Genomic DNA, 24,919 nt, shown 5'->3' with positions numbered 1-24,919 from the left:
CTTGTACTACCCATGTAGGACTGTAGAGGGCAGTCGCTGACATTATAGTCATAAACCGCCTTTAAAATTCTACGCAGAAGAAGGCGAAGCTAAACCGTGTGCTCGACTGCTCGTACGCATGAAACTCGGATTAAAAATCTTAATTTGAGCCGATTACAATGGTAGGTAACCTATTTTGGTTTTATGAATTATAATGCAGTTTTAACACCAATAAATACTGGTCAGTGTGCATGTTAAGGAGCTAATTGCGGCAGGAGTATAACAATGACAAATTGCTCGGAGGCTAGCTAGTTAGCTATAGCTGTAAAATCCTTTCTTCCGAAAAGTACATTTCTTCTGTTTTTGTTACTAAAGTCAAATGATGTTCCATGGCAAATTAATGTATTTTGTACGTATCTTACGTTTGTTAACGTATTTTTGTTTTACAGCTTCCGTTGTCGCTATTGAAGACCGCCCAGAACCATCCAATGGTGAGGCGGAGTTTATTTCAATGTATATTAGTGCAGCAGTTTCTCAGCGTTCTTTGCTTTTTTGTGAAATTAATCATTTACTTTTTTTATTTATAAATTAGGAGAAAGAAACAGCAGGGGGTGGATTGTCATGTTATTTTTTTGTCTCACTTATTCAACAGCTGGTGGAGCTGAAAAATGGCGAGACATACAACGGCCACCTGGTCAGCTGTGACAACTGGATGAACATCAATTTGAGAGAAGTCATCTGCACCTCTCGGGTATAGCTGAGTTGTTCTTCGCCTTGTCTACTCAATACACTGTGTATAAAACTTCATTTGTTTCCCAACAGGATGGTGACAAGTTCTGGCGGATGCCCGAGTGCTACATCAGAGGAAGCACCATCAAGTATCTGCGAATCCCGGATGAGATCATCGACATGGTGAAGGAGGAGGTGGTGTCGAAGGGTCGCGGGCGGGGAGGTGCTCAGCAGAACAAACAGCAGGGCAAAGGAAGAGGAGGACCGGGTCGAGGTGAGCTTTTTGTATCCCGCTTTCGCATTGTTGTACAAATTTGAAATGTGTTGCTGAAAATGATTTTTTCATACTCATTTGCTTTGGTAATTTGTATTCTCTCTCTCTGTGCTTTTTCCCGCCAGGTGTGTTTGGCGGTCGAGGCAGAGGAATGAGCGGCCCAGGACGAGGTCAGCAGCAGCCGGATAAGAAAGTTGGCAAAGCACAAGGGATGAAGAACCAGCACTGACATCATCATCGACACAAGAGCCTCTTCCTAAGTACACAAATATACAACCAACACTCAAATAGTCAAGCTGAGATATGATGCCCTGAATTACTTTTCTCTCTACTGCCAGACAGATGGGGATTTTTTTTTTTTTTAACCTTATTTCAGTATATCCCTCCCACCTGGCAGTATGTTTATTGATAAAACGTTCTGGTAAGATGTTCAGTTTCACAACAGTTGTCTATCATGTGATGCACTGGAATAAACGTTTTGGTTTCTTTTTGTATGTTATCAGATTGGCTTTACAGCACAGCGCGACAACCTAATTTGCATACACATTCATGAACATTTCCGTTCAAGCACTTGGGTGCAAATTCTCCTTCTGTTAAATCTGTGATGTGTTACAATGATTGTTTTCCTTTTATTTGTCATTACAAAAGTATGGTAAATTATGTTCTTGAGAACATGGAAATAAAGGAGCTTTTGTTTAAAGTGTTGCATTCAATTTGAACAAGCAGATTATCAGAATAAAAAAATATTGGAACAATTGTCCAAATGAAGGCGTGTGTGACGTCAGTTTACGCCTAGCGTACGTAATCGCGTTACTGCTAGCATGCCATTCCCCTTCTGCCCAACAGGTGTCACTATAGTATTGGCATCCGTTTGCAGCAACTGCAGTAGGAATGGAACCGAGGTGGAGGTGTAAACATTTTCAACAAGACTTTATGGGTCCTCCAAGGACCTACATAACGTAATGTTAGAAACGACTATATTTTCTTTTTGTAATAGTGTCATTAGCAATATATCGTATAGCGCAGCTGGCATTTGAATGTAATGTTAAAAAGATACATTTGTAATGTTATTGAACATGTGTTCACACGTGCATTTCGAGGTCAGAAAATGTTAGAAAAATACATTTCAATATTTGTGTGTGTCTGTGGTTCGTCTCAGTTTCTCAGTGCCATGCCACTTCATCCTCCCTCTTCTATTTTTGCACTTGCCAGCCAATCATCACCTTCCTTTCTTTCTGCTGCTCTTGCATGCGTCACACTGCAACGTGTTGCCTTGGCAACCTCCGATGCCCCCCCTTCATCCCTCAGCCGTGTTGCGGTATGACCATGAGGGCGACTTGCGGGTAGTGATGCAGTCAGGCTGCCCACGTCATCACTTCCCGCAGGAGGGAAGCCTATTTTTATCAATGGGCACAAAGTATACCAAGATGTAATACATATTTATGGAATCACATCTTTCCATATTTCATACCTCCATCTTTATTTATGTATTTATTCTTGACTCACCCTTTTCTCCCGAGAGCTGGTAGAATAGATGTGATGGTTTTATCTTCATTTGTTCTACCATGGACTGAAAACCAAATCATATTTTCTGTATTGGGTAAACCTCAACAAATTTCCCCAAAAGCACCCACAAATGAGAATACCTTCCATTTCCACCACATTTCTCTCGAAACCAGACATCACAGGCTCCATCACATGATCCACCCGCACATTGCTTTGCAGTTGTGGATGGTGCCTACCTGTGACGCACACAAGTCTTCCAGTAACTCTTTGTTGGCCGGAGGCTTCTCAATGAGTGAAAATTGGATCAGTCTAATTTTCCTAATTGGAAAAAAGAGCAGGTGTTACATATCATATAAAAAAAGTAATGGAATGTATGCATTGTTTTTTCAGTTAACAAATTATGTACACATTCATGAAATGAATTCATAATTATATAATATAAGTGGAGACACACTCACGTAAAAGCAGAGTGAGACCCAAGAAATGAAATAGAATGGGAGTCAGACGCGCCAGACTGCTACTGCGCATGCGCTGCTGTGACATAATCCAACGTGAGTCTAGAAAAAGTCCAAACTGCGTTGGCGCGCCAGCATTGCTCGCATCCAGCTGCAAGTAGCGGAAGTACGAGTTGCTGCTCTAGAATTCGCCCCGAGGCTTGTTTGCCAGGTTATGGCCAAGGCACAGCGCTAAATGTGTTAAAGAGAAAAAAAACGCTTCCAAACGAACGATGAAGAAGGATATTAACTTGAGTCTGAGCGACGCAGACATGAAGCCTCACATTCGCGATGTTGACGGCATCCTGTGCTCTTCGGACTTGGGGATGCTCAAACTGTCCTCGCCGGACCTGGAGCGGCTTATCGTCCAGTCCAACGGGTTGGTCACCACCACTACCACCACCACGTCGAGCAGCTCCCACTTCCTTTTCCCGAAGCCTGTCACGGACGAGCAGGAGTTCGCCGAGGGCTTCGTCAAGGCGTTGGAGGACCTGCACAAACAGAACCTGAGACCGGAGAACGGGACTTTGGATCTGGGTGCCACCATCAATATCGTCCCGGTTACGACGCAACTGGAGCTGCCGGTGTACACGAACCTCAACAGCTACGGCAGCGGGCCTTTGGGGACCACCGTCAACTACTCCACGGACACTGTGTCTTTTCCGCCCCCCACCCTGCAGCCGCCTCACCATTTCAGCGGTGCGCCTTCGGCGGAGCTCTCCAGCCGAGTGCAACCGCCCAAGGAGGAGCCCCAAACGGTGCCGGATGTGCAGAGCTTCGGGGACAGCCCACCGCTATCTCCCGTCGACATGGAGTCGCAAGAGCGGATCAAGGCCGACAAGAAGAGGCTCCGGAATCGGATTGCTGCTTCCAAGTGTCGCAGACGCAAGCTGGAGCGCATCTCCAGGCTGGAGGACAAGGTGACGACGTTGAAGAACCAAAACACCGACTTGGCTTCGACGGCCAACGTCCTCAGAGATCAGGTGGCCCAGCTCAAGGAGAAAGTCCTCACACATGTGAACAGTGGCTGTCAGCTGCTACCACACGAGGTCCAAGTGCACTAGAGCTGCACCGCAACATCGATGCATTTGTGGCCAATCATATTTGGACCCTATTTGTTGAGATTTGAAGGTCCCCATTCCCTTGGCGAAGTATCAATCACCGCTCAAGACAGGAAGGACCTCCGAAGGACCCTTGTTTCATAAACACTCATAAATTGACAGTGTTGTCTCTGGACTTCAAATATCACAAGGCAGCTCTTATTAATCAAATGTGGATTTTTAAAATAAGACACTTATCAAATATCCGGTCAGACCTCTCGTATTGCTCTGTGCACTTGGGAGATTGGCTTTGCCGATGTTCAGCACCAACGCAATCTTCTCAAATAATCAACTGGAAAGCATTACAGTTGTCCAAGGTGCCCATACTGAAGTGTGTTTGTGTGCATGTTGTTGACAAACTGGAATGTAACCAAATGTTGAGTGTCACATTGTGCAATTAATTAGCTGTGTCATGCAGTTTTCAAGTTTTCTATTTTGGGATCTCATCGCAACCTTGTTAATACTGTATGGTGAAATAAATTATGCTCTATTAAATACTGTATGTTTCATTTTGTAAACAGTAATAATTAGCTTGGCCCTACTACTGACGTCACAACCCTACGCTTTCCTCTGCTGCCATCTGCTGGTCGACTTTTACATTTTATTCATGCCATTATATAATAAGAGCCATTATTCCATTTTCTATAGCGTTTGATGTCTACAAAAATACAACAGCACACTTTGAGTTAGTAATGCTTTTATTGTTTTACCACAAAGTACAGATAAAAACACGACAGCATATTCTTGAATTTTACTGGCCCAAATTGAAGGGAGGTGGGTGGGTGGTTGGGTCGAAGAGGCAGTGAGACAAAACTTCTAAACCTTGTCGAGCTGGATGGCAATTTATATATTTTTTAAGTTACTGTATTGCTTTGTAACTGAAACATTCATTCACAAGAAAGCCTGGTGATATGAATGCAGACAAACTGTAACATGGCTCTTTTGTTGTTACCAGCATGTTTTTTTCCTCCCCTATTATTTTTTTTTGCAAGCCTGAGTCCATCGAACACAACCAACATATAAGAGTCAAAGGTACACTTTTTTTTTTTTTTTACACTTGTGTTTCTTTTTTTAAGAGAGGAAGACATGAGATGGGGTTAAGGGTCATATTTTAAACAGTCACCACCAAAAGGACACAATTAGTCTCCTTGGTTCGCCTTAATTATTAAAATAAAAAATCTTCACTCGCTCTCTGATTGAAACATTGTTTGACATAAGAAAAAATGCATACCTAAAAAAAAAAAAGATAGAATTGGTTGGTGATAAATTGGTTGGTGATTTTTGCAACATCTCCGCAAAGCTGCATGAGAATAAACTGACCGGGATACGAGGGAGGGAGTCAATCGCACACAAACCATCCAAACAAACTTCACAATAAAGACCTGATAGATGTATATAATACTACCTTCATATAACTTATCTTTTGCAATTAACTTCCAGAAATGCATACCTGGATATATATATATAATATATTGCACAATATTCATATATAAACATCTGAAATAAATACAATTAAAATGCAATTTTGTCTCCTTTGTCTATGTCTTGTTCTTCATTCACCCAGTGCTTGATGCAGCAAAATAAAAGCAACACCACAATACAAACAAAAGTTGCAGAAATGTAAAAAAAAAACAAAGGCTGGTTCTTGATACCTTCAATAACAATATGTGGCTACAAGGTGAGACACATGTTCATACCTGACTGTAAAAGAAATTGGACACGGATGAATTTGTTCACCAGAACCCGACAAACGAACAAAAAAATACCGTAAACATCAAAAGGATTTAGGTGGCACTTTAAATCCTTTCAAACACACACACAATAAAAGAACCCCAACTGACTTTGCAAAGAGTCTGAAACATGGAGGTGTCGTCAAAGATACAAAAACAAACCAAATAAAAGCGATTTGATGACTATACAAGAGCAACTCAAGAGCTGATTTGCTCAGAGATACTTTTAAAAGATGGCTCCCGGGACCACCTGCCAATGGTCCTCACTGGAAAATGGGTGACAAAAGGGTGATGGACAATGGAAGAAGGACACAGACGGAAATCTTTAACATGCACAGTCCTGGTGCGGTGGAGCCGGCTGCTCCGTCAGCTGAGGCCCCTGCTTGGCCCCCGTAATGGCGGGATCACCAGCATCCAGACTCTCGGACATCTTTTCACATATAATGTCGACCAGACGCTCAAAGGTCTGCTTTACGTTGATGTTATCTTTGGCGCTGGCTTCGAAGAATTCAAAACCTGCAACGGCGGAAAAGGACGGAAATTTTGAATGGGTTCATAACCTGTGTGATGCCTCAAGTTCTGGTAAAAATAAAAATACACAGAAAGGCTGAATGCACAATGTGTACTCACCAAGATGTTCGGAGAGCTGGCGGCCTCTGTCTCCACTCACCATGCGCTCATCATCCATATCACATTTATTTCCCACCAGCAGCACCTGGGCATTATCCCAGGAGTACGTCTTAATTTGAGTAGACCTGGAAAAAAAACATAACAAAAAACACTCATCATGTCAAATAAAAGAAACCTAAATGGGGCATTAAAAAAAAAATGAAAAATTACTCCGTTTTTAATTATTATTGAAAATTTTACAATTTAAAAAAGAAAGAAAAAATATTCATAGAATTTTTACAATTGGGTGGAATTCTTCTTAACCATGTGTGTTACATACCAGTCTTGGACGGCATTGAAGGACTCCTCATTGGTGATGTCATACATAAGAATGAAGCCCATGGCACCTCGATAGTAAGCTGTCGTGATGGTACGGTAACGTTCCTGACCTGCCGTGTCCTTAAAATCAAGACAAATTAGCATGAAACATCTTTTAATGGCGAAACAGGATCCGAATAATCCATACATTCAATTAAATAGGTTGCCTTTTCTTCTCTTACTCTCTTCCTCGCGCTAAGATGAAAAGATGTATTCGTCTATTTATAGGCAGGTGTAGTGCTGATGCATTTCAGCTACACGTCTGCTCACCCACTCAATGCGCCTGTTTGTATAAGACGGCCATTATTTCGTCAGTGGAGGTTGTTATGCAACATTGTAAATAAATCAAAACAAATTCTAATTGCTACCATATTCTGTGTTTTAATGGGGGCGGGGGGGGGAAGAGTGATGCTAAATCAGCCTCTTTGCATTTCAATGAGAGATTTGTCCAATTTGACTTGGGTTGCAGGAATAATGGGGGGATGGGAATTTTATACGCGTGTGTGTATTTCCTCAGACATGTCTAGTAATGGGGGAGGGGGAAAATCCCAACAGCTCAAATAAATATGATTTCCTGAATTGCATTCAAGACTTACCCAGATCTGGAGTTTGATCCTCTTGTCGTTCCTGTAGATGGTCTTCACCTTGAAGTCGATGCCCACCGTACTGACAAAGGCGGGCGTGAAGGAGTCATCGGCGTAACGGAACAAGAAGGAGGTTTTACCCACACTGCTGTTGCCAATGATGAGGATCTTAAACATGTAGTCAAAGTTCTGGTCTGAGGACTCTTTCTGTCCATAGGTCGCTGTGGCTGACGCCATCTGGAGACAGAAATGGGGGGAGGCGACAATCAATAATATATCATTGAGACTCAACGATAGGAAAGTCATCAAATTCAGTCAAGGTTAACCCCCCCGATTGTTTTGTTGACCCAAACAGAAAAGTACCAGTGAAACCAGAGAAAGCGAAAATAAACAGTTTTGTTATGTAACTGCAACGGAACGATACTGAGCAAGGACACAAAGGACGGAGGAAACTTGGAGACCTTGAGAAGAGGTTGTCTTCAGCTCCGGGTTGTACCATGTCCCAATGCGGGGCCCCGCTCGCTCTATGTTTAGAGCATTATCTTGACTTGCTGCAGTGCAACACTAGAACGGCGAGCGCCCAAAGCACCAAAGCAAAACAAACTGCGGCCTGCTATCACCTTACATGAGATGTTGGATAAATAATGAAGTAGCATCAACCCAAATGCTAAGAACGAAGGTTGTGTTCTGTCAGTAAGAACTACTCTTCTATTTTGGTCAATGTGTTCACATTTCAGGTCTGGTCCAGTTCACAATTGTGGGTGATGATGTCAGAGATGAGTCAAAACTGATCAAATGTTTTCAAAAGATGAATGGGAATAAAAATTGGAGAAAAGTTGATGCACAATTTGTCTTCACGGGCCATATAAAATGATGTGACGGGCCGTATCGGGCCCCCGCGCCTTATGTTTGACACCCGTGATGTAACTCAAAAGACCACATGATTCCTTGTAATGCAGCATCTGTCCTCCCAGGTCGTCTGAGATGGCATTTCCTCCCAATTTCCTCCAATCACACGCCTCCTTTTCGAGGAAGCGTGTGGATACAGATGAGAGGAGGAGGAAGATATAAATAGCACTGCTTCATCCTTTTTTCTCTTTTCTGCACAGCAAACAGAAAAGCGGAGCAGCGAGGGGAACATTTCGGCGCGAGTTGTTGATGAAAACGAGAATCAAATATTTTCAGGACATCATTGTGAACTGTGAATAAATCAGGAATGGATTATAACTGCGGTTTATGTTCTCGGTGATATAAATGACCTGCCTAAAATATTTAGTTGAATGCCCCAACTTGTTATCAAAGTGTGTTGCCTTGGAATTTTGAGTTCACCCAACATTTTTTTTAGTTTTAAGATTCTATATTCTCCATAATTGCAAATGTGGCTGTGGATGGTTGTATTTCTATATGTGCTTTGTAATTGGCTGGCGTCCATTCAGCTAGAAGGGGCTTCAATTACCTCGACCTTAATGAGGACAAGCCTATAGAAAATGGATGGATGGAAACCTGATGACTCCCAACCAATGAACTGTAGGAATCCAAATGTAGCGGTCGGGTTTTCCATCAAAATGCATTGGAAGATATTTCCACCAAATAATTTCATGACTTAATGAGATTGGGTTAACAGCAAATATTTAAGCTTATCAAAGATAATAAATATCTCTCATAAAACCTAAATACTGTGCCACCTAATACAGCATGACCATCTGTTTGTATTGAATATCAAAGCAATACCTGAAATGGCCAAAATCAATTAAAATGATGACAAAACTAAATGCGGCTGAATGAAGTCATATTTTCTTAGAGCCTTGAACTCAATTATGATCCATTATCTCGATTAGCAGCATCCGACAGTGGAACGCATTTGCTTGCATGACGGGCCTGCATCACTCAAAATACCATCTGCACTTGCCTTCAACACCTATCCAGAAGGCCAACAAATAAATGCATAAAGCAAATTATCGGTTTCGCCTTTCAAAACAGCTGTTGAAAAGCCAACATCTCCCGCGGGCCGCGCATGGCTTACACCTCCATTTGACAATTTAGTTGCAAGGTATTTCAATTATTTAATATCATTTGTAATCATTTGAAGAGGGATTGCCTTTATGATCAAATAATACAGACGATATAATGATTAAAAACAAGCTTGAACCCTACCTTGTTAGATTTCTGTCCGGCTGCTGTCCACCACGTCCTGCAACCGCAGAGACACCACCAGAATTAAGTTAGCAAGTGGGAAAGCTTCAATTCCGTTTACATATCCAAAATAAATGTGTGCATGTTAAAGTCACAACGTTATGTGCGATATTGGGAATTTAGGTGGTATGGGTTGAGGAAATGATCTCTCAAGAGCCGAAATCTCATCATAAACAAGATGAATTGGCAGCACTACCGTCCTTTTTCCTTCTTAGCTTTTATTGTGAAGGAAACAGTTGTTTCCGTCATTTTTCCAACGCTACCAATCAATCTACTGCCCAAAGTTAAACCCCGCGTGACCAATAAAGAGTCACTCTGAAAATACACACCCTAATTGACATTTTTTATTAATGAGAGCTGCAGTCGGGACTGAATTACTGATGAGGTAGTCATTAAACACAACTGTCATGTTTGCGGATGTGATCCTTATTGCACAATTCCCCCACTAGTCTTTTTCAACTATTCAGAACTTATTTATTAAACCAATGTTGGATATTAAAAGATATAATAAACAAGGGCAGCGCGGTGCGAGAACGCCCTCTACTGTGTTTACAAAAAAAACACCTGGTGGTGTTCTTCCACACCAGCAGATGGCGCACCTTCATTTACGTTCTTCTTTTAGCGCTCGTGAATTGTCTTGAACATTTTCCTTGTTTGTTTAGATCCACTCAGTCATACAACTACAAGTTACGTCTTGACTTTGGGAACGCTTAATTTGGTCCGAGTTCTGTCCGTTTAACCTTTTCAAAAAATAACTTTATAGATGACAGTGTTCTATCTACGGTCCAGACGATATGCTTCCCCGGGCGGGCAAAGAGTTTGTGGTCCGCATACGCTTCTCGTGGCGGAAGTTGTTCCAGGGCCGTTACCTGCTGCTCACCAACACGGTGAGCGGAGGAGCCATGCTGGGGCTGGGTGACTTTCTGCAGCAGAGCCGGGAAACGCACAAGGACACGACCAAAATCCGAGACTGGAACCGGACAGGTGAGAGCCATAGCATTGTGGTTAACAAACAAGCACGGCCTCGGGGCTCATTCAAACGGCCATGAATTTTTTTTTGCAGCATTTCCCCACTTCAATGTTTACAATCATCAATCAAATGTAAAGGCCGGACCAAGAAGCTAATGAACGAGAAAATGCATTTTTCTAATATTGATAGAATGTATTATGAACAAAATAAAGTATTCAAAGCTACCCAGCCTTGTGTACATAAATAAATATTTGCCCCTCTTGCTAAATCAAACATTTAGTGTGGTTGATTACATTTTCCCCAGGAGCACAGTGTCAACACCTCCAGGAGGTTACAAAGCAAACCAGGAGAACGTTTAAAGAACTGCTGGCCTCCCATGTTTTAATTTCTTAAGGTCTATATCATGACTAAATAGTGAGCAAGATTCTAGGCAAAAATGACATCCATGGCAGAGTTCTAAGACTGCAAGTCATCGTCAAAATACCCCAAGGGTCGAAAATTATAGGACACTTGACACACCATATTTCTCTGTTTTGCTGAAATTAGCTTTTTTCAGAGGTCAATTTCCCACATTTAAGTGAACCAAACCTCATACTGATGAACTGGCATCATTTCTGACTAAAGGGGCCATAAAACACTGTTAATGGCTCGGATCAAAGAAATACCAAGCTACTGTGTAAATCATTTGATTTACCGAAGTCAAATTCCTTGTTTGGCACGCTCAAACATGGCGAATAAAAACTCTTGAATCTTGAATCATTTACTGGGATCATTATTGCAGCTCAGTACAGCAATAGTACAACTGACAACTACTATAAATATCCTAGTCAGGACTTTATTGCTTTCCAATTACACAAATATTAATATTGGCTTTTCAAATGAAATAATAACAAAAATAAATAAATAGTGAGAATAAATAATCAACCCATCAAAGGTTGTTATGTGCTAAAGGCAATACCGACGATCAGTGATACTATCCATACAAAAAAAAGACAGTAGTCTTAAAGTGTAATAAGGAAGCTGTTGTTTTATATTTGAAAACCTACTAAGTATTTTTTTGTCTTTTCTTGTTCCCAAAAGGTCGTATGTTTGCGGTGGGCTGCTCCATGGGTCCAGTGCTGCACTTTTGGTACACATGGTTGGACAGAAAATTTGTGGGCTATGCTGTGAACACAGTGCTCAAGAAGGTTCTGGTGGATCAGATGGTAGCATCACCAACACTTGGGATGTGGTACTTTTTAGGTGAGAACAGTCCTTTGTCATTTGATTTAGCGTAGCATAAAGAACATTCTCACTTAATAAGACTGGTGAGTGTCAAAGGTTGAGGTCTTGATGTGGGCGAGGTGAAACAGAAGACAGTTTTCATATCAGAGCAAGTTCAAAGGTTGTATGTGATAAACTATACTGTCGCTTTGTCTAGTACTTGATAAGAGTTGTGCAACATATCTCAAGCTCGTCTTGATAGAGCGCCTCGCTTACGCACGAATGACTCACAACTGACTCACAACTGACTCACAACTGACTCACAACTGACTCACAAGTGACTCACAACTGACTCGCAACTCTTTTTATTGCAGGTATGGGGGTCATGGAGGGACACTCTTTATCACACGGATGGGAGGAATTTAAAGATAAATTCTGGGAATTTTATAAAGTAAGTGCACATCCGGGAAGGGTCGCCAGGGTTCAATGGAAATGTGACAAGTGGGTCGATTCCACTGAACTGTTTGATACTAGCATTTGAGTTGACCAAATTAAACGAGGCATGTTTCTTTCACCTTTCACATTTTAACGATTGCACAAGCAGGTTAAAAATTCACTTTACTGCCACATTAAAAAGCGGTGGGCATTTTTGCTTGACTTTGTGGGAAACTTTGAAAAGCGCTCGACTAAAAGTAGCAAAGTGAGCCTCGATGTCACTGCGTGTTTATTTTCTACCGACATTTGGCTTGTAATGTTTGCGCTGTTTAATCCGCCGAGGTTTGTTCATGCTGATCTCCGTTCCTGCTCCTGTCGACAGGCCGACTGGTGCGTTTGGCCCGCCGCTCAGATGATCAACTTTTATTTCCTTTCGCCCAAATTCCGTGTCGTCTACGTCAACACCGTCACCTTAGGGTGGGACACCTACCTCTCTTATCTAAAACACAGAGTAAGTGAGCCTTTTTATTTGAGCATAAAAAAATGTACTTTGACTGAGTTTTTGTGTTTACGCTACAGGATGACAGCCAGCCCTCGGAGTTACTATCAGACAGCAATGTGGCAGATGTGCAGCAGAAAGCTCTGCCACCGGCCAAACCGCTGGAGGAGAAAAGTGGATGGTGAAATCTAAAATGGCTGCAGGAGGATGTTAAAAGTTGCTGGGAAACATTTTTTATTTGAGTGGTACTGCATTCATGATGTCCAAGTGGACATCCTGCGATTTAAAAAAAATAAAAGAGATGCTGAGAAGCTCTTTTTAGCATGTAACTATGATTGGTAGAACAGTCGTATGTTATCCATCCATTCATCCGCCAATTTTGTGAACCGCTCATCCTCGCTGATTTGAGCTATTTTTGCAACTGACTCGATTTTATTTATTATTTTAACACCGTTTTCTTTGGTGCATTGCATTGTATCCACATAATTCCTGCCTGAAGAGAGTGCCTAATTTTCATAGGATCTTGTGTATTGATGTTTAAGATGCAAGTTAAAAGTATGCATAAGTGTGATTTTTAAAATGTCATTTAAGATATCACATGGGCTGTTACATCGCTAGATATAATAGTTCGTTCATTAGTACAATAAGAAAACTGTTGGCTTCATAAAAACTGTAAAATGAAAAAAGAATCAAAACCATATCAAACATATTTTTGTTGACCATTTATGATCTTCACTTCAAAAGCAAACAAATACATTATTTTCAGTTGTAATCATTTTATTTGTATGTTATTGACTTACGACCATTCAGCTGGTTTACATATTTATATTTGGTACTTGACATATTTGAAATTTATTTATGTTACTTAAAATAAAATAGATCAGAGAGCTCCTGGCACGGGATTCACTGATTGACTCTGAATTGTGGAGAGATTATTTCAAGTCATGTTTATTATACCTGTGACGATGATTATGTAATAAAAAATACAAACGTCAAAAACACATAACAATGACTACATTTCTGATCAATCAAAATCTGCTACTATTCAAACATTGTCCAGCAAGCTTTAAGCACTGACCAAACAGACGTGCAACGCATCCTGCTCTTAAGGATATGTGTGTGCTGGCAGCTTTTTCCAACCAACAGAGAGCAGTGATGCATCCGACTGTGCTCATCTCCCTGTTGACTGTGACCATCAATCCGAGTAAGTCAGACTTTCACATTTTTAATGCTTGATCAGACCTGTGTGTGTGTGTTTGCGAGTGCATATGTGTTGTTAAGCATTTCAACTGACACTATGAATGAAAAACTCAAGTCTGGTTACTTGGAGTAGCATTTGCAAATTCATGATGATTATTTAAAAAATATATATAAAAATGATTGCAACCGTTTTGGCTCATTACAGATGCTTCTAGAGATAATGTGATCTGTTTGAAATGATCAATAATATATATATATATATATATATATTTTTTTTTTTACCTCAACATGTCAGGTTTTAAAAACCTGAAAGTCTTGTGACAGATGAAGTGAAAGCACATTTGCTTTTTATTTTCAAGGATGTGATCATCTGAGCAATAAACAGAAATTTAAATTCTTGTTTTTTTTTTTTCCCTAAAATTACAACACATAATTAATTTGAAAGTTATCTACATTCATATTGGCAACACTCATTTTAGCGTGTCAAAAAAAAAAAACATAACTGAAGTTACATGCATCTAAATTATAATATTGTTCTATTGCAGGCACCAGCAGCTCTTCAACAACTAAACAGACTCCAGTGACAACGATCACGGCTTTAACCAAAACAAACAATGCCGATTGGAGCAACCGCAGCACGCAGCAGCAGCGGCAGCAAACGGTCACTCCTACTGGGACATCACAAGCTTCGCAAACATCCACCAGGATCCAGGAGGAGCATGACACCACCGTTACCGGGCAGACTTCCAAAGCTTTTTTAGCAACCTCAACTATTGTCAAACCTCCCCAAAAGTCAACCATCCAAGGTCAGTCTGTTACATATAGACACTATACCAAATTGTCCAAACTCTAAATTTGTTACAGCTCCTGCAGAAGAGTTTGGAGAGGACGATTTGAGGGCCAACCCTGGCCTTGTGGCCATCCTCACCATCTTCTGCATCATCCTTGTACTTGTGCTCATTGTGGCCACCGTCAAATGTATCCAGTCACCAAGCTCTGACTTTGAAAGGCTTGAAGATGTGCCCATGGTGAGTTTCAAAACAAACACATTGAGTTTTTTCATTCTTCTGTTTCACAACATTCCTTCCTTCCTTCCTTCCTTGATTTTTGAAATTGTGTCACATGTTCTCTAATAAATTAACGGCAAGATTCATCGACTTCAACCCTATTTGAGTATTTAATACCAGTATCAGAATATTTTTTTAATTTATAATCACTGCCCCCCCCTAACCTCATATGATCTCCCCAAATTCTGGTAAAATCCAGTTAAGCTCCGCCCTCTTATTCCATTGCGATCCCACTCAGTCACGGTGTTCCCTGTGCAGTGGCAACCATGGAGCAAAGGTTGATACGTCTCATCTGAAGCCAAATGAATGAATGAATGGTGACTCTTGTCGAGCGATGCGCTCCACAGGGGAATTGAACAGTCAACCATAGTCAGGAATGAAAGCTAGCATTGAAAACACATTGGCGTCATTTCTTCCCCTTTGCCCCTTGGTGCTTTTCTGCTTACTCTTTTACGTCAACAGGAAAGCTGACTGGATTGTTGGGCCTTGTAATAGTCAGAAAGGCCGGAAAACAGGACTGTTTGTGTTGTGGCTTCTCTCCCCCCCCCCCCTTTCCTCTTAGTACCATCATTCAGAAGTTGACATCACAGATGTTAGTGTTTAAAGTCCTAAAATGTCCTTTTATGTCAACGGAAAGCCCTTTGAGCATTCTACTACGAATTCAAATGTGAGCATTATTTGGAAAGATAGGATGGTTGATTTGTCTCTCGCACTAGAGAACTGTACGTCGTGCGAGTGTACCTAATGAAGCGTCCGGAATTGTCAACCCGCTCATATGGGTACAAACACTGACGCTGCAAAGTGAGAAGGTGATGATTAGCAGATAGGAAGCGAGCGGGCTTAATAAATGACAGCAGAAAGGACGTTACGAGAAGTGGAGGAATCTGGAGGTTGCCTGAAGGTTGGTTCGTTGGAGGTGACTTTTTATGTCTCGTTAGTTTCAAAAAGAGATCACGAAACGACTTGTCAAGTGTAGTGGACGTTTCACAATTCACATTTCCTGTTTAGTCATTGTGTCATTGCAACATGACTGATTGTGTCATTAAAATACTGAAAGGAACAAAGGAAACGTATAATTTTTTTTTTTCAGGGGAAGTTGAATACTTTTTAATCTCTATGATGAAAAGAAGCCACATTTTGGCATCCCTCAGATTTATTCCAGCCTAAAATCATATTGGGTCATTTATTTGTACTTTTTTTTTTCTTATCTTCCCAGGAAAGAATAAACGAAGGATCTCCATTTGCTCGCTACTCTAAATAAAATAACTTTTGTGACTTCAAGAGAGCCATGTGGTCAACGCGGCAGTCTCCACGTACAAAGCTTCACATTAATAATTCAGCCTCTGCTTCTCCTTTTTATTATGATTTTTTTTGGTGGTTTTCAGCTTTTGCACTTGGTACAAGGTCATGTGATGCCACTTTAACACTATTGTCTCCTCTCACACACGTCAAGTTTCCTGTAAATGAGTCAGCAGCATACGACACGCTTGGATGGGAACGGTTAGGGCCGCTGCGACATGACCCACATGATTTTTTGCTCTCAAAGTCTTTTCTTATCAAATGTAACCTTGAAGAAATGCATGACACATGAGCCGCTTGTCAGACCAATATCTTTGAATAACATACGCACATTATTAGCTCAGTCCATGAAATAAAGATTGTTTATTTCTCACACCCATGCATTTTATTTTCCATAGAGTCACACGCACAGACTCTTTGATTTGAGGCAACCTTCAAGTTTAATTGTCCCTTTGCGCTCTCATCTGAAAAGTGACTTTGTTTCTTTGCTCTTTCACTTTTGATAATATCACAACCCCCAATTATGTTATAAAATATGAAATCCTAAATAGCAGTGGTGGAAAGGCTTTGCATTTGCTTTCTGGGACTTGAGCAGTGAGTTACCCGTTTATTTCATGATACCATGATTGTGGATTGCATGATAAAGAATGACTTAATAATGATTTTGATTTCCATTTACTGCAAAGAAAATGGCAGAAATTTGACACATTTTAAGTTTTCACTTAGGTGCCTAGCTGCTTGCTCTGACCGACCAATCACAGGAGAGAAAAATACTAAGAAGAAAAAATGGGTCTAACATAACAAATAATTTATATTATAGAGTTAATCGAATTTTTTAAAGGATGTGAGAAACGTTAGATTAATATTTTATCCCTTTCCATAGACAATCGCTCCTCGTGCTTAGTGTGGCGAATTTGTTTACGTCTTGTCACGTGACCATTCAGAGACGTCACTGTGACGGAGTGCCAGTAGGAGCCGCGCGTCGCACAGTTTGAACAGTTTGAAGAGTTTGAAGTCGAACTATCCTGTCAAGACGCAGCAATAAAAATGAAAGTTCCGATAAGAACTACCATGTTGCCCGGTGGACTGGCTTGAAGAAGAAAGCAGGCGTTTTGTGCGGGACAAAAGACGGCGTCGCCACCACAGTCTCACCGGTGAGTTCAAGTTCGTCGTTCAAAGTTGAAAGTCAAACTTAAAAGTTGTTCTAAGAAACTACAAAACAATTCAATTAGGATGTCCATGACACGTTACTTAGCGTATATCGACTCATATTAATTTCTCACGCGTCTTTCTTTCGTTTATGAAGTCAATGTGTAATGTGAGCATCCCTTTTAACTCTATTGTGTTCAAAGTAATGAGGAATGAGTCCTCTCACTATTTATCCTTGTCTTTTTTCTTTTAACTCCTTCCACAATTTATCTGCTTCCTTTCTTCTTTTGCTAACCCCCCCACACAGACAGACATTATTTCTTTCCTGTATCTCAGAGGAAGAGGGAATGACCGTCTCGAATGTTCATTATTAGAATAAAGGTTCCAAAGCAACCTGCTGGCAAAACATATTTCGCTTAAGAAACAATAGAAGTGACCAATTGCCAACATTAAATCTCTATGAACTGCCCAATTTAAAAGCAACATTATGTAGGGGTAAGATAAACGTGTATTAAGATTCAAATTGATATGACAACTGATGCAAGACAATGAAGTAGTGTGAAGATGCACGTGCGTGCATGCATGCTGGATACTGTCCAAATTTATTGTAAAAAATCAACGACAAGATGACTATGATGCTCTCCAGCTGTGTGGTGCAGGAGGGAAACTTCTAAAATCCAGGAAAGCGGACCGGAGCTAAAGAATCCTGCTCGACAGGCTTTTCCGAACTACTTGACATTAACTAAGAAATGTATTTTTGCAAAATCCATTCAACTGGGTTTTACACAATCAAGATTACACATTTGGGTTGATTTCCTCTTTAAACAACTTCTTTACTGGTTTAGGGCCGGCCCACGGATGGCCAAAATTCTTGTAAAATGGTCACACTAAAATACTTTATATTTAAAAATGTCTTTGTGTGTTTTAATAAGTTTAAGTGAGTTTATAGTATGGGGGATGATTAAACCACCTAACATATGCCTCGTGATAAAAGGGACGCACTCTATTTTGGGCTGTTTACTATAGTTGTAATTGAATAAGATGAGTACAACGAGCTGTTATGTTGTGGCAAAGTTTTCCTCAAAAAGCTCAAACCATTTCATGCATTTTCAAAGCATGCAGTGATGCTGAAACGGACCCCTCCAGGCCGAAGATTATTTTCCCCTGCAATAACAGTTATGTATGTGGCCAGTAGGTGGCGCACTGCTGCAACAATACTCACCATTTCTCTGATTAGTAAACATTTAGAGCAGGGGTCACTAACTATATTTGTCAGAAGGCCAGAATTTTATCAGTCACCTTGGACGCTTAACTAAAAATTAAATTTTGGCATAACATTTGATGTTTATTTGGTGGTTAAGCACTATGACTAAACAACCATTGCGCAACCATTCATATTTTGGAAAGGCGAAAATGCTTATACGAAAATAAATAAGGTCAGGCACCACATTGTCATAATTTAACCATAAAAAGTTTAGAGCAAAAAATTAAAAAGGAGTAGCAAAACTGTCTTGGATAAGAGTTTATTATGATTAACCTGTAAAGATGACAACCTTGTCTGCAACTGCTCAGTCAAGCATGTGTAAGTGAAAGCAAGACGTCTTGTGATGGTATCGTCACAATGACGCAAAGCAGATAGCAAAGCCGATAAGCGCCTGAACAACGTTCAAGAGTTTTGTCATCGAGCTATTAATTCACAGAGGCCAAAATGTGATTGGAACGCAAGGAGAAGCAATTGCTATAGATAAACATCATAAATTAGGTCATTCTGCAGATTAAGAGAAAGGAGCTTTCATTTGAATGAATTATTTTGAACAAAAATCTTTTATGTTCTTCAAAAAAAACTTAAAATCATTCTTCTCAATTGTTTACTTAATTTTATTGTTTGGTTGTGACGCTGCAATTTGGGCCTCTGTGTATGCATGTTGCATCTTTTTCTCCGAATGAAGAAAAAAAAAACAGCAAAGGAGCTTTTATAGTTCTAATTGAATCCCCTGTGGGCTCTCTTGTTTATTCAGTCACTCGTTTCAATACAATTAAAGCTAATAAGCAAAGGGACTCAACCGTGCATCAGCCTCCTCACTTGCATATGCAATGTTGTTTTCTTTTATTTGCCACAAGCTAAATCACAAGTTCACTATTGTAATGTAACTTTAGTAATTAAAAAAATGATGAATTATGTGAGGTGGCGTTGCAGAATCTTTGCTTGGATTTCATGCCAGGTCATTAAAATAAATGAATTAAAAATAAAATAAATAAACGTAAATGAATGGATAAGTTGTTAAATATAAAATATATTTTTAAATGAATTTGTCAGAAGAATTTATTCAAACTGGATCACTTTTCTCAGTGCTGTTTTTCTTTTCTTTGTCTCAGATGCTGCACTGCTGCAACAACTAACACACATCAATGTCTTGGCTTGAGGTAAGCAAGACACAACACACACATTCATTATATTCAAATTGATAGAGGATTTATGCAAATGAACATTTCTGGAAAAGCACTCAATGGATTCATGAATGAATCGCCAACCAATCGTTTATTGAAACCAGTAACAAAATAATATACATATGTGCATTTTCTGCAAAAAATATCCTGTTTTTGCATAATGGGATAGAAATATTTTTTCCATCCCTTTCTTTGGCAAAATAATCCACAAATGAATCGATTTATTACGATAATTATTAGAAGCAGCCCGACTTTTGTCATAATTTAAACATCAACGCAAACAAAAACGATTCTATTGCTGCACGGTCATTCTCGGAGCACTAATAGCAAAAGGTAGAAATGTGGGCAAGGTGGAAAGCGACTCTATTCTCGGAACGAGACTAATCACACTCCTCACATTTCTGGGCGTGATTATGCATCCAGGATGGGTGAAGCATTTCCAGCTTTGCTTCTGGCCACCTGCCGGGATATACACACACGCAGGCGTTCACACACGTCAGACTCGCAGCATGAAGGTCATCATGCTTGCTGTTGCCACCATCAGCATCAATTAATATTGGCTTTCTCAATTAGGGAAATCACAGCAGCTTTGATTGCTCCTGATGCCTTTTTAGAACAGCAGGGTGGCGTCCTGATGAAATGCTCTCATCTCTGATTGCGTGATGATGCTACACACAGCGTCAGGTTCAGTGCCAACATATTGTCTCCTTGACTTTTAATGTACAGTTTTGTTTGTTAAGCCAAGATATTATCAAAATACTTTTGTTGCTTTCTTCTATTTGACCTTAGAATTTAGCAATGTTAACGTAACCTGTTAATCAGATGGGTGTGTGTGCGCTGTGCCAGTAAGCAATCAAATGACCTGCATGATCCGTAAGTTTCCAAATCACTCCGTGAGCACACGCACAGTATGACGCGCAGGTGTTGCCTCTGTTTCATGTCCATCCCAAACTTCTTTTCATTTTTATACAAGACGTCTCAATCCAAACGGCACCGTGGGTGGTTGCTAGGCTGGCTGTACAGTAGTTACCGCTATGTGGTTAGTTAACCCTCCTTTGGCACTTGCCAAATGTGCTCGGGAAACAGCCAGCGGCACCTTTTTGTTTATTTACCGAATGGCAGCGCAGAAGGCGGGCATATAAAAGGTTATTTGTGAAAGCAAATTATGCAGATTGGTGTCAAGAGCTATTTTGTTTTTTCTCGTGACACGTGACTGCGTTTGACTGTGCCAACTTGAATTAAATGAGACAAGTGAAGTCGTCTTACCTGCAGGCTGCAGTCATCGAATATTTTTAGAATCGGTTAGTCTATCGATTAAGCGAACATCCTTTACAATTTATTCTGCATAAAAGTGTCTTATCAAAAAAAAATTCCAATTACTCTTTTAATGTGAAGCGGTAGTTTAAAATGTATTTAAAATTTTATTTCGTGACTTCAAAAGTACTCATTGATTACACCTCTTAGTTGATGGCTCAGTCCAAGTGCAAAAAGCGATCCGGGCTTGAAGTTGTTACGTGCGATACATAAAATCACTCGGGTAAAGAGATTGAGCGCTCCGTCGTCATCGACACAGCCGCCGGCCGCCTCTTGATTAATGCAGAAGTGAGACCAATAAGAGCGCAATTGTCTCATTGATTTTGAGACCTGCTGAGCATCTTCTGTCCCATCTGATTACACACTGGCCTTCAGGCTTCCATCTCATTCACACTTGTTGTTTGTCGCATGGCGGGACACCAGCCAGGTGATAACACAAGCAGCTGCTTTCTTACGGCTGGAAAACAACAAGGTGCCCAAAAAAAAAATAAAAAAACCCGGCTGAAGACTTTCTTTGGGCGCCTCTGTATCATCTTGACACTTTTAAAATAGGCTACTTGTTTGTTCACACAAGCACAATGGGTTTGTCATGTTCTCATTTGTCAAGAAGGCAATGAGACTCTCTCCGAGCTGTCATTCACCTTCAAGGCAGAAATAAAAAAAATGCATCCAGGCTAATTATGGATGGATGTATATCACGACTGCGATTCAGTCATCAGCACAAGGCCGCATGGCTTCCGCTGGTGTGATCTTCCCTAATTAAATGTGAACAAGTATCCATGCATTGTTGATGGCGCTATGATTAATGTGTGAAAACAGCATCATACATCCTATTAGCAGTCCAGCCCCCCATAAAAAACATTAATTATGTAGTGGAACAAAAAGTCTCCTGAGCTCTTTTCAGACGTGTTATTTGTAACAAGCTATTATGTTCATCCTTGTGAGATGGCCAACAAGTCCCCTAATATTGACTTTTGAAGTTAGATTTCGCCTGACCAAAAACCCAATTAGCTCGAAGCAAATGATCAGTAAACGTGGTTATTCTTCCCGGTACGATATCGACTCTCCCTTGCCGTTAGGAAAGTCGTAGCTATAATCAGGGTCTGATATTTTATTGACCTGGCGGCCTCCCTTGTTTAATAAGTGAGAATGCACTTTCACTTTTAAACAAAGAGTCCAATTATAGGCTAGACAAAAAGCAATTTCATCTGACTGAACTGTTTTATTTTGTTTGTGGGCAGTGTTGATATCCCTCTTGAAACCTTATTGTTATGTACACAAAACGAGCGTACGCCACTTAGCATAATGCTGAATATGGATGTGTGTGCGGAGGCTGATCCACATGCACGCCAGACCAGATGCACTCCCATAGAAATGAATGGAGTCACGAATCTGACTCCTGTTTGTTTTCTACACGTTTTAAAAAAAAAAAGAAACCATCCACACTCGCTTCCTTGTCGTTGATCTCTAGGGTCGTAGGGAGTCGCTTCCTGTCGCCCAACAGGTGGTCAGGCGGCGCTACTCGGGCCCGTTGCTGCTTCCGCCACTACGAAGGAGACACTCGTGTCAGGATCACCATTCGGACACCCGCCGCTTTTCTGCTGCACATGGCTTACCGCTGCATCGACTTGAAGTTCTCTATTGTCGAGCATTGGCCAGTCACGATGAACACCGGTCAGTTTGTTTTTCTTTATTTCCATTTACCTGTCTTGTTAATGCACATGCTCACAATGTCTGTGGATCCCCAAAAAAGGGTGGTTTGCGCATTTGTGGGTGTGAACACAGCCAACTTGATTTGCCGCCAATCAAAATGATTCCTCTCATTGAAGTGAACATGGTATGGACAAATTGTATGCAGTGTAGTAGGCAGCAGACGTTGGAGCATTTTTCTTTTGGATTTAGGCGGGTTATCATTTTACGGTCGCCCGAAGACAATTTTTTGTTTTGTTTTTTAAGATTGTGTGTGTGACAGCTCATTTCCTATCTCAGATTGGTGAATACCATAGATTGTGTGATCACCAAGGGGGCATCCTGACCCATAAATAATATTGAAAAAAATATTAATATTTAAAACATTTACCCCAAAATAATATTAAAAATATTTAAAAAACTGCAAAAACGAAAAAATGTGAATATGCGAATCTATGGGTGCCAAACTGTGATTTTACAGGGGTCGACTAACCTTTTTATTTACGTCAACTAAGTCTACTGCAGTTTTCCTCAGCTATAATGTGAACCAAAACAAGATTAAAACTGAGAACAATTGTCAAAATCCGACGTGGCACATTCAGGTCCCAAAAAGAAAAAAAACCAAATCTAATGTTTTTTGAGAAAGCAAATCCTCTCCTCAAGTGGCTGGTGGCATACAACGCTTAGCAAACCAGTTTTAAAACGGACAGATGGCCATCCGCTCGGACCCAGGAGGGCCGAGAGTGGCAGAAAGGCCAAGTGAGGCAGGATGCCGAGAGCCCGAGCGACGGAGAGAAAAAGAAGAGGAGGAGACAGAAAGCAGAGTAGCGCTCCGCCAGTCTCTTCATCAGTGCGGCGCGTGGACAGCAGGCGCACCATGTCACGCGCGCACCTCCTCTAACATCCACTTGAAATTGTTCTCCCTCCCCCCCGACCGCTTCTGTTCACGGAAGAAATTGGCTTTCAAAGGCGCCGAGCAAACGAGCAACCGAGCATTCGCACATCATGGAGTGCGCGGCGCTTAGCCGAGAGGGAGCCGGGCTTGCCAAAGCACCCAAGCATTTGTGGCGGCAGCCCAGGACAAACATTCGCTTCAAACAGCGCTTCAACTCGGACACCGAGTGCTACCTGTGCCGTAACAGGACGCTGGAGAAGCTCCGACCCGTACTGAAGAAACCGCGAATGTCCTGGCCCTTCTCGCTTAAACGGTAACTAATTGCGTACTTGCACATTTCAATTCAGAACTTGCAATCAAGTGACAAACTAGCAGTGCAATTGCAGTTTTATTGTATGTTGTTTCTATATAGTTCTGTCATTGGTTATCATTATGTACAGTGTACATAACTAATTAACTCCAAAATGTATGTGTAAGAATAGAAAAACTAAATCAATTGAAATTTGAAAATGGGACCTGATTCAGCCAAAAAAAAAAATACACTTATGTACAATTTTCAGATTACATTAATCTAACATACATGTTTTGGTTCCATGGAGAGAATATTCATATGCCTTTACATAGACTGAATATTGGTTGAAGTCTAAATTCCAATTCAGTCAATCTCCAGAAGTCCCCCTTTCTCTCTCCTGCCCTTTTAAAAAGGATATTTTCCTTTACATAGGCAGTGGTATCCATCACATGGATATGAAAGCATTATTAGAATAACACTAGGGAAGCGCATTTGTTAAAAAAAAAAAATCACCCTTAACATTTAAAATGACATTTTATAGAGTTTAAATATAATCAATCCCCTAAAACAATCCAGACAAGTCAAGGCTGCAATGGCTACGATGCTTATTCACCCTTGTCTTTTTTCTTTTTTTTTTAAAGCTATCTAGAATGTGGGTCTTAAACTAGTGATCTAGTAGCCTGTAGTAAAATGTCTTGAAATGCTTTTCCCAAGGCAGATTGGAAGTTTTGGAGGGAGAAGAGCTCTCCATTACCTTTTCATCTTCCAACTCTGCTGAAGCTCCAATTAGTATGCAGTGTGCCCAGGAAAGCATTTGGAATGCTGTCTGTTGTGGAACATAGCACATTTCTAGGTTTTGGGGAAAGATTTCCGAAGTCAAGTA

The 24,919-nt window shown here is 40.7% G+C and overlaps 5 protein-coding genes and 1 long non-coding RNA gene across 15 annotated transcripts in view; 4 read left to right on the top strand and 2 right to left on the bottom strand.

The window, feature by feature from the left end:
* The first annotated feature begins 30 nt into the window (after positions 1-30).
* On the top strand, positions 31-1,682 carry lsm4 (LSM4 homolog, U6 small nuclear RNA and mRNA degradation associated). Of its 2 annotated transcripts, XM_037249115.1 has the most exons (6): positions 31-161; positions 429-470; positions 632-730; positions 802-982; positions 1,108-1,255; positions 1,317-1,682. In XM_037249115.1, exons 1-5 carry the CDS (start codon positions 159-161, stop codon positions 1,209-1,211), a joined length of 429 nt encoding a protein of 142 aa, XP_037105010.1. In that variant the 5' UTR covers positions 31-158; the 3' UTR covers positions 1,212-1,255; positions 1,317-1,682. The 2 variants fall into 2 exon arrangements, with proteins under 2 accessions (XP_037105010.1, XP_037105009.1); XM_037249114.1 differs by having other exon boundaries at positions 1,108-1,682.
* On the bottom strand, positions 1,334-2,622 carry LOC119121516. The gene is made up of 2 exons (XR_005097694.1): positions 2,489-2,622; positions 1,334-2,376 (listed from the first exon to the last, which is right to left on the bottom strand). It is a non-coding gene; the product is annotated as an uncharacterized LOC119121516 (long non-coding RNA).
* Positions 2,623-3,050: 428 nt separating this feature from the next.
* On the top strand, positions 3,051-5,714 carry LOC119121512 (transcription factor jun-D-like). The gene has a single exon (XM_037249109.1). The coding sequence runs from the start codon at positions 3,216-3,218 to the stop codon at positions 4,044-4,046; it is 831 nt and encodes a 276-aa protein (XP_037105004.1). The 5' UTR covers positions 3,051-3,215; the 3' UTR covers positions 4,047-5,714.
* Positions 4,933-9,640, bottom strand: rab3ab (RAB3A, member RAS oncogene family, b). The gene is made up of 5 exons (XM_037249110.1): positions 9,538-9,640; positions 7,396-7,620; positions 6,762-6,880; positions 6,443-6,567; positions 4,933-6,328 (listed from the first exon to the last, which is right to left on the bottom strand). Exons 2-5 carry the CDS (start codon positions 7,618-7,620, stop codon positions 6,138-6,140), a joined length of 660 nt encoding a protein of 219 aa, XP_037105005.1. The 5' UTR covers positions 9,538-9,640; the 3' UTR covers positions 4,933-6,137.
* A 583-nt stretch (positions 9,641-10,223) lies between these two features.
* Positions 10,224-13,673, top strand: mpv17l2 (MPV17 mitochondrial inner membrane protein like 2). Its single transcript, XM_037250219.1, has 5 exons — positions 10,224-10,560; positions 11,627-11,788; positions 12,124-12,200; positions 12,567-12,695; positions 12,764-13,673. Exons 1-5 carry the CDS (start codon positions 10,371-10,373, stop codon positions 12,866-12,868), a joined length of 663 nt encoding a protein of 220 aa, XP_037106114.1. The 5' UTR covers positions 10,224-10,370; the 3' UTR covers positions 12,869-13,673.
* A 3,530-nt stretch (positions 13,674-17,203) lies between these two features.
* LOC119121846 (cAMP-specific 3',5'-cyclic phosphodiesterase 4C-like) overlaps positions 17,204-24,919 on the top strand; it is a 33,445-nt gene continuing 25,729 nt past the window's right edge. For 6 of the 9 annotated variants that reach the window (XR_005097769.1, XM_037249832.1, XM_037249834.1 and 3 more), the window contains exons 1-4: positions 17,205-17,403; positions 19,775-19,822; positions 22,632-22,834; positions 23,803-24,057. Coding sequence is in view for 8 of the 9 variants with exons in the window: in XM_037249832.1 (XP_037105727.1) it covers positions 19,808-19,822; positions 22,632-22,834; positions 23,803-24,057 (473 nt within the window). In the remaining variant the exon portion in view is untranslated. Of the gene's footprint in view, positions 17,404-19,768; positions 19,823-22,631; positions 22,835-23,802; positions 24,058-24,919 lie in introns of all 9 variants that reach the window. The other 3 variants (XM_037249829.1, XM_037249828.1, XM_037249835.1) reach the window with 3 other exon arrangements.

Source organism: Syngnathus acus, chromosome 4, assembly GCF_901709675.1.
Source record: "Syngnathus acus chromosome 4, fSynAcu1.2, whole genome shotgun sequence".
In the NCBI taxonomy this organism is placed as follows: domain Eukaryota; kingdom Metazoa; phylum Chordata; class Actinopteri; order Syngnathiformes; family Syngnathidae; genus Syngnathus; species Syngnathus acus.
This window is presented reverse-complemented; position numbering and strand designations above follow the sequence as displayed.

Excerpts from the sequence above, each read along its gene's own strand:
- LOC119121512 (XM_037249109.1), top strand. The coding sequence starts at position 3,216 with ATGAAGAAGGATATTAACTTGAGTCTGAGCGACGCAGACATGAAGCCT.
- rab3ab (XM_037249110.1), bottom strand. The coding sequence starts at position 7,620 with ATGGCGTCAGCCACAGCGACCTATGGACAGAAAGAGTCCTCAGACCAG. Across the intron at positions 6,881-7,395 it reads GGATCAAACTCCAGATCTGG|GACACGGCAGGTCAGGAACG; the intron begins GTAAGTCTTGAA and ends CTTGATTTTAAG. Across the intron at positions 6,329-6,442 it reads CCAGCTCTCCGAACATCTTG|GTTTTGAATTCTTCGAAGCC; the intron begins GTGAGTACACAT and ends CCGCCGTTGCAG.
- lsm4 (XM_037249115.1), top strand. Across the intron at positions 471-631 it reads CCGCCCAGAACCATCCAATG|CTGGTGGAGCTGAAAAATGG; the intron begins GTGAGGCGGAGT and ends CTTATTCAACAG. Across the intron at positions 983-1,107 it reads AAGAGGAGGACCGGGTCGAG|GTGTGTTTGGCGGTCGAGGC; the intron begins GTGAGCTTTTTG and ends TTTTCCCGCCAG.
- mpv17l2 (XM_037250219.1), top strand. The coding sequence starts at position 10,371 with ATGCTTCCCCGGGCGGGCAAAGAGTTTGTGGTCCGCATACGCTTCTCG. Across the intron at positions 11,789-12,123 it reads TGGGATGTGGTACTTTTTAG|GTATGGGGGTCATGGAGGGA; the intron begins GTGAGAACAGTC and ends TTTTTATTGCAG. Across the intron at positions 12,201-12,566 it reads AATTCTGGGAATTTTATAAA|GCCGACTGGTGCGTTTGGCC; the intron begins GTAAGTGCACAT and ends TCCTGTCGACAG.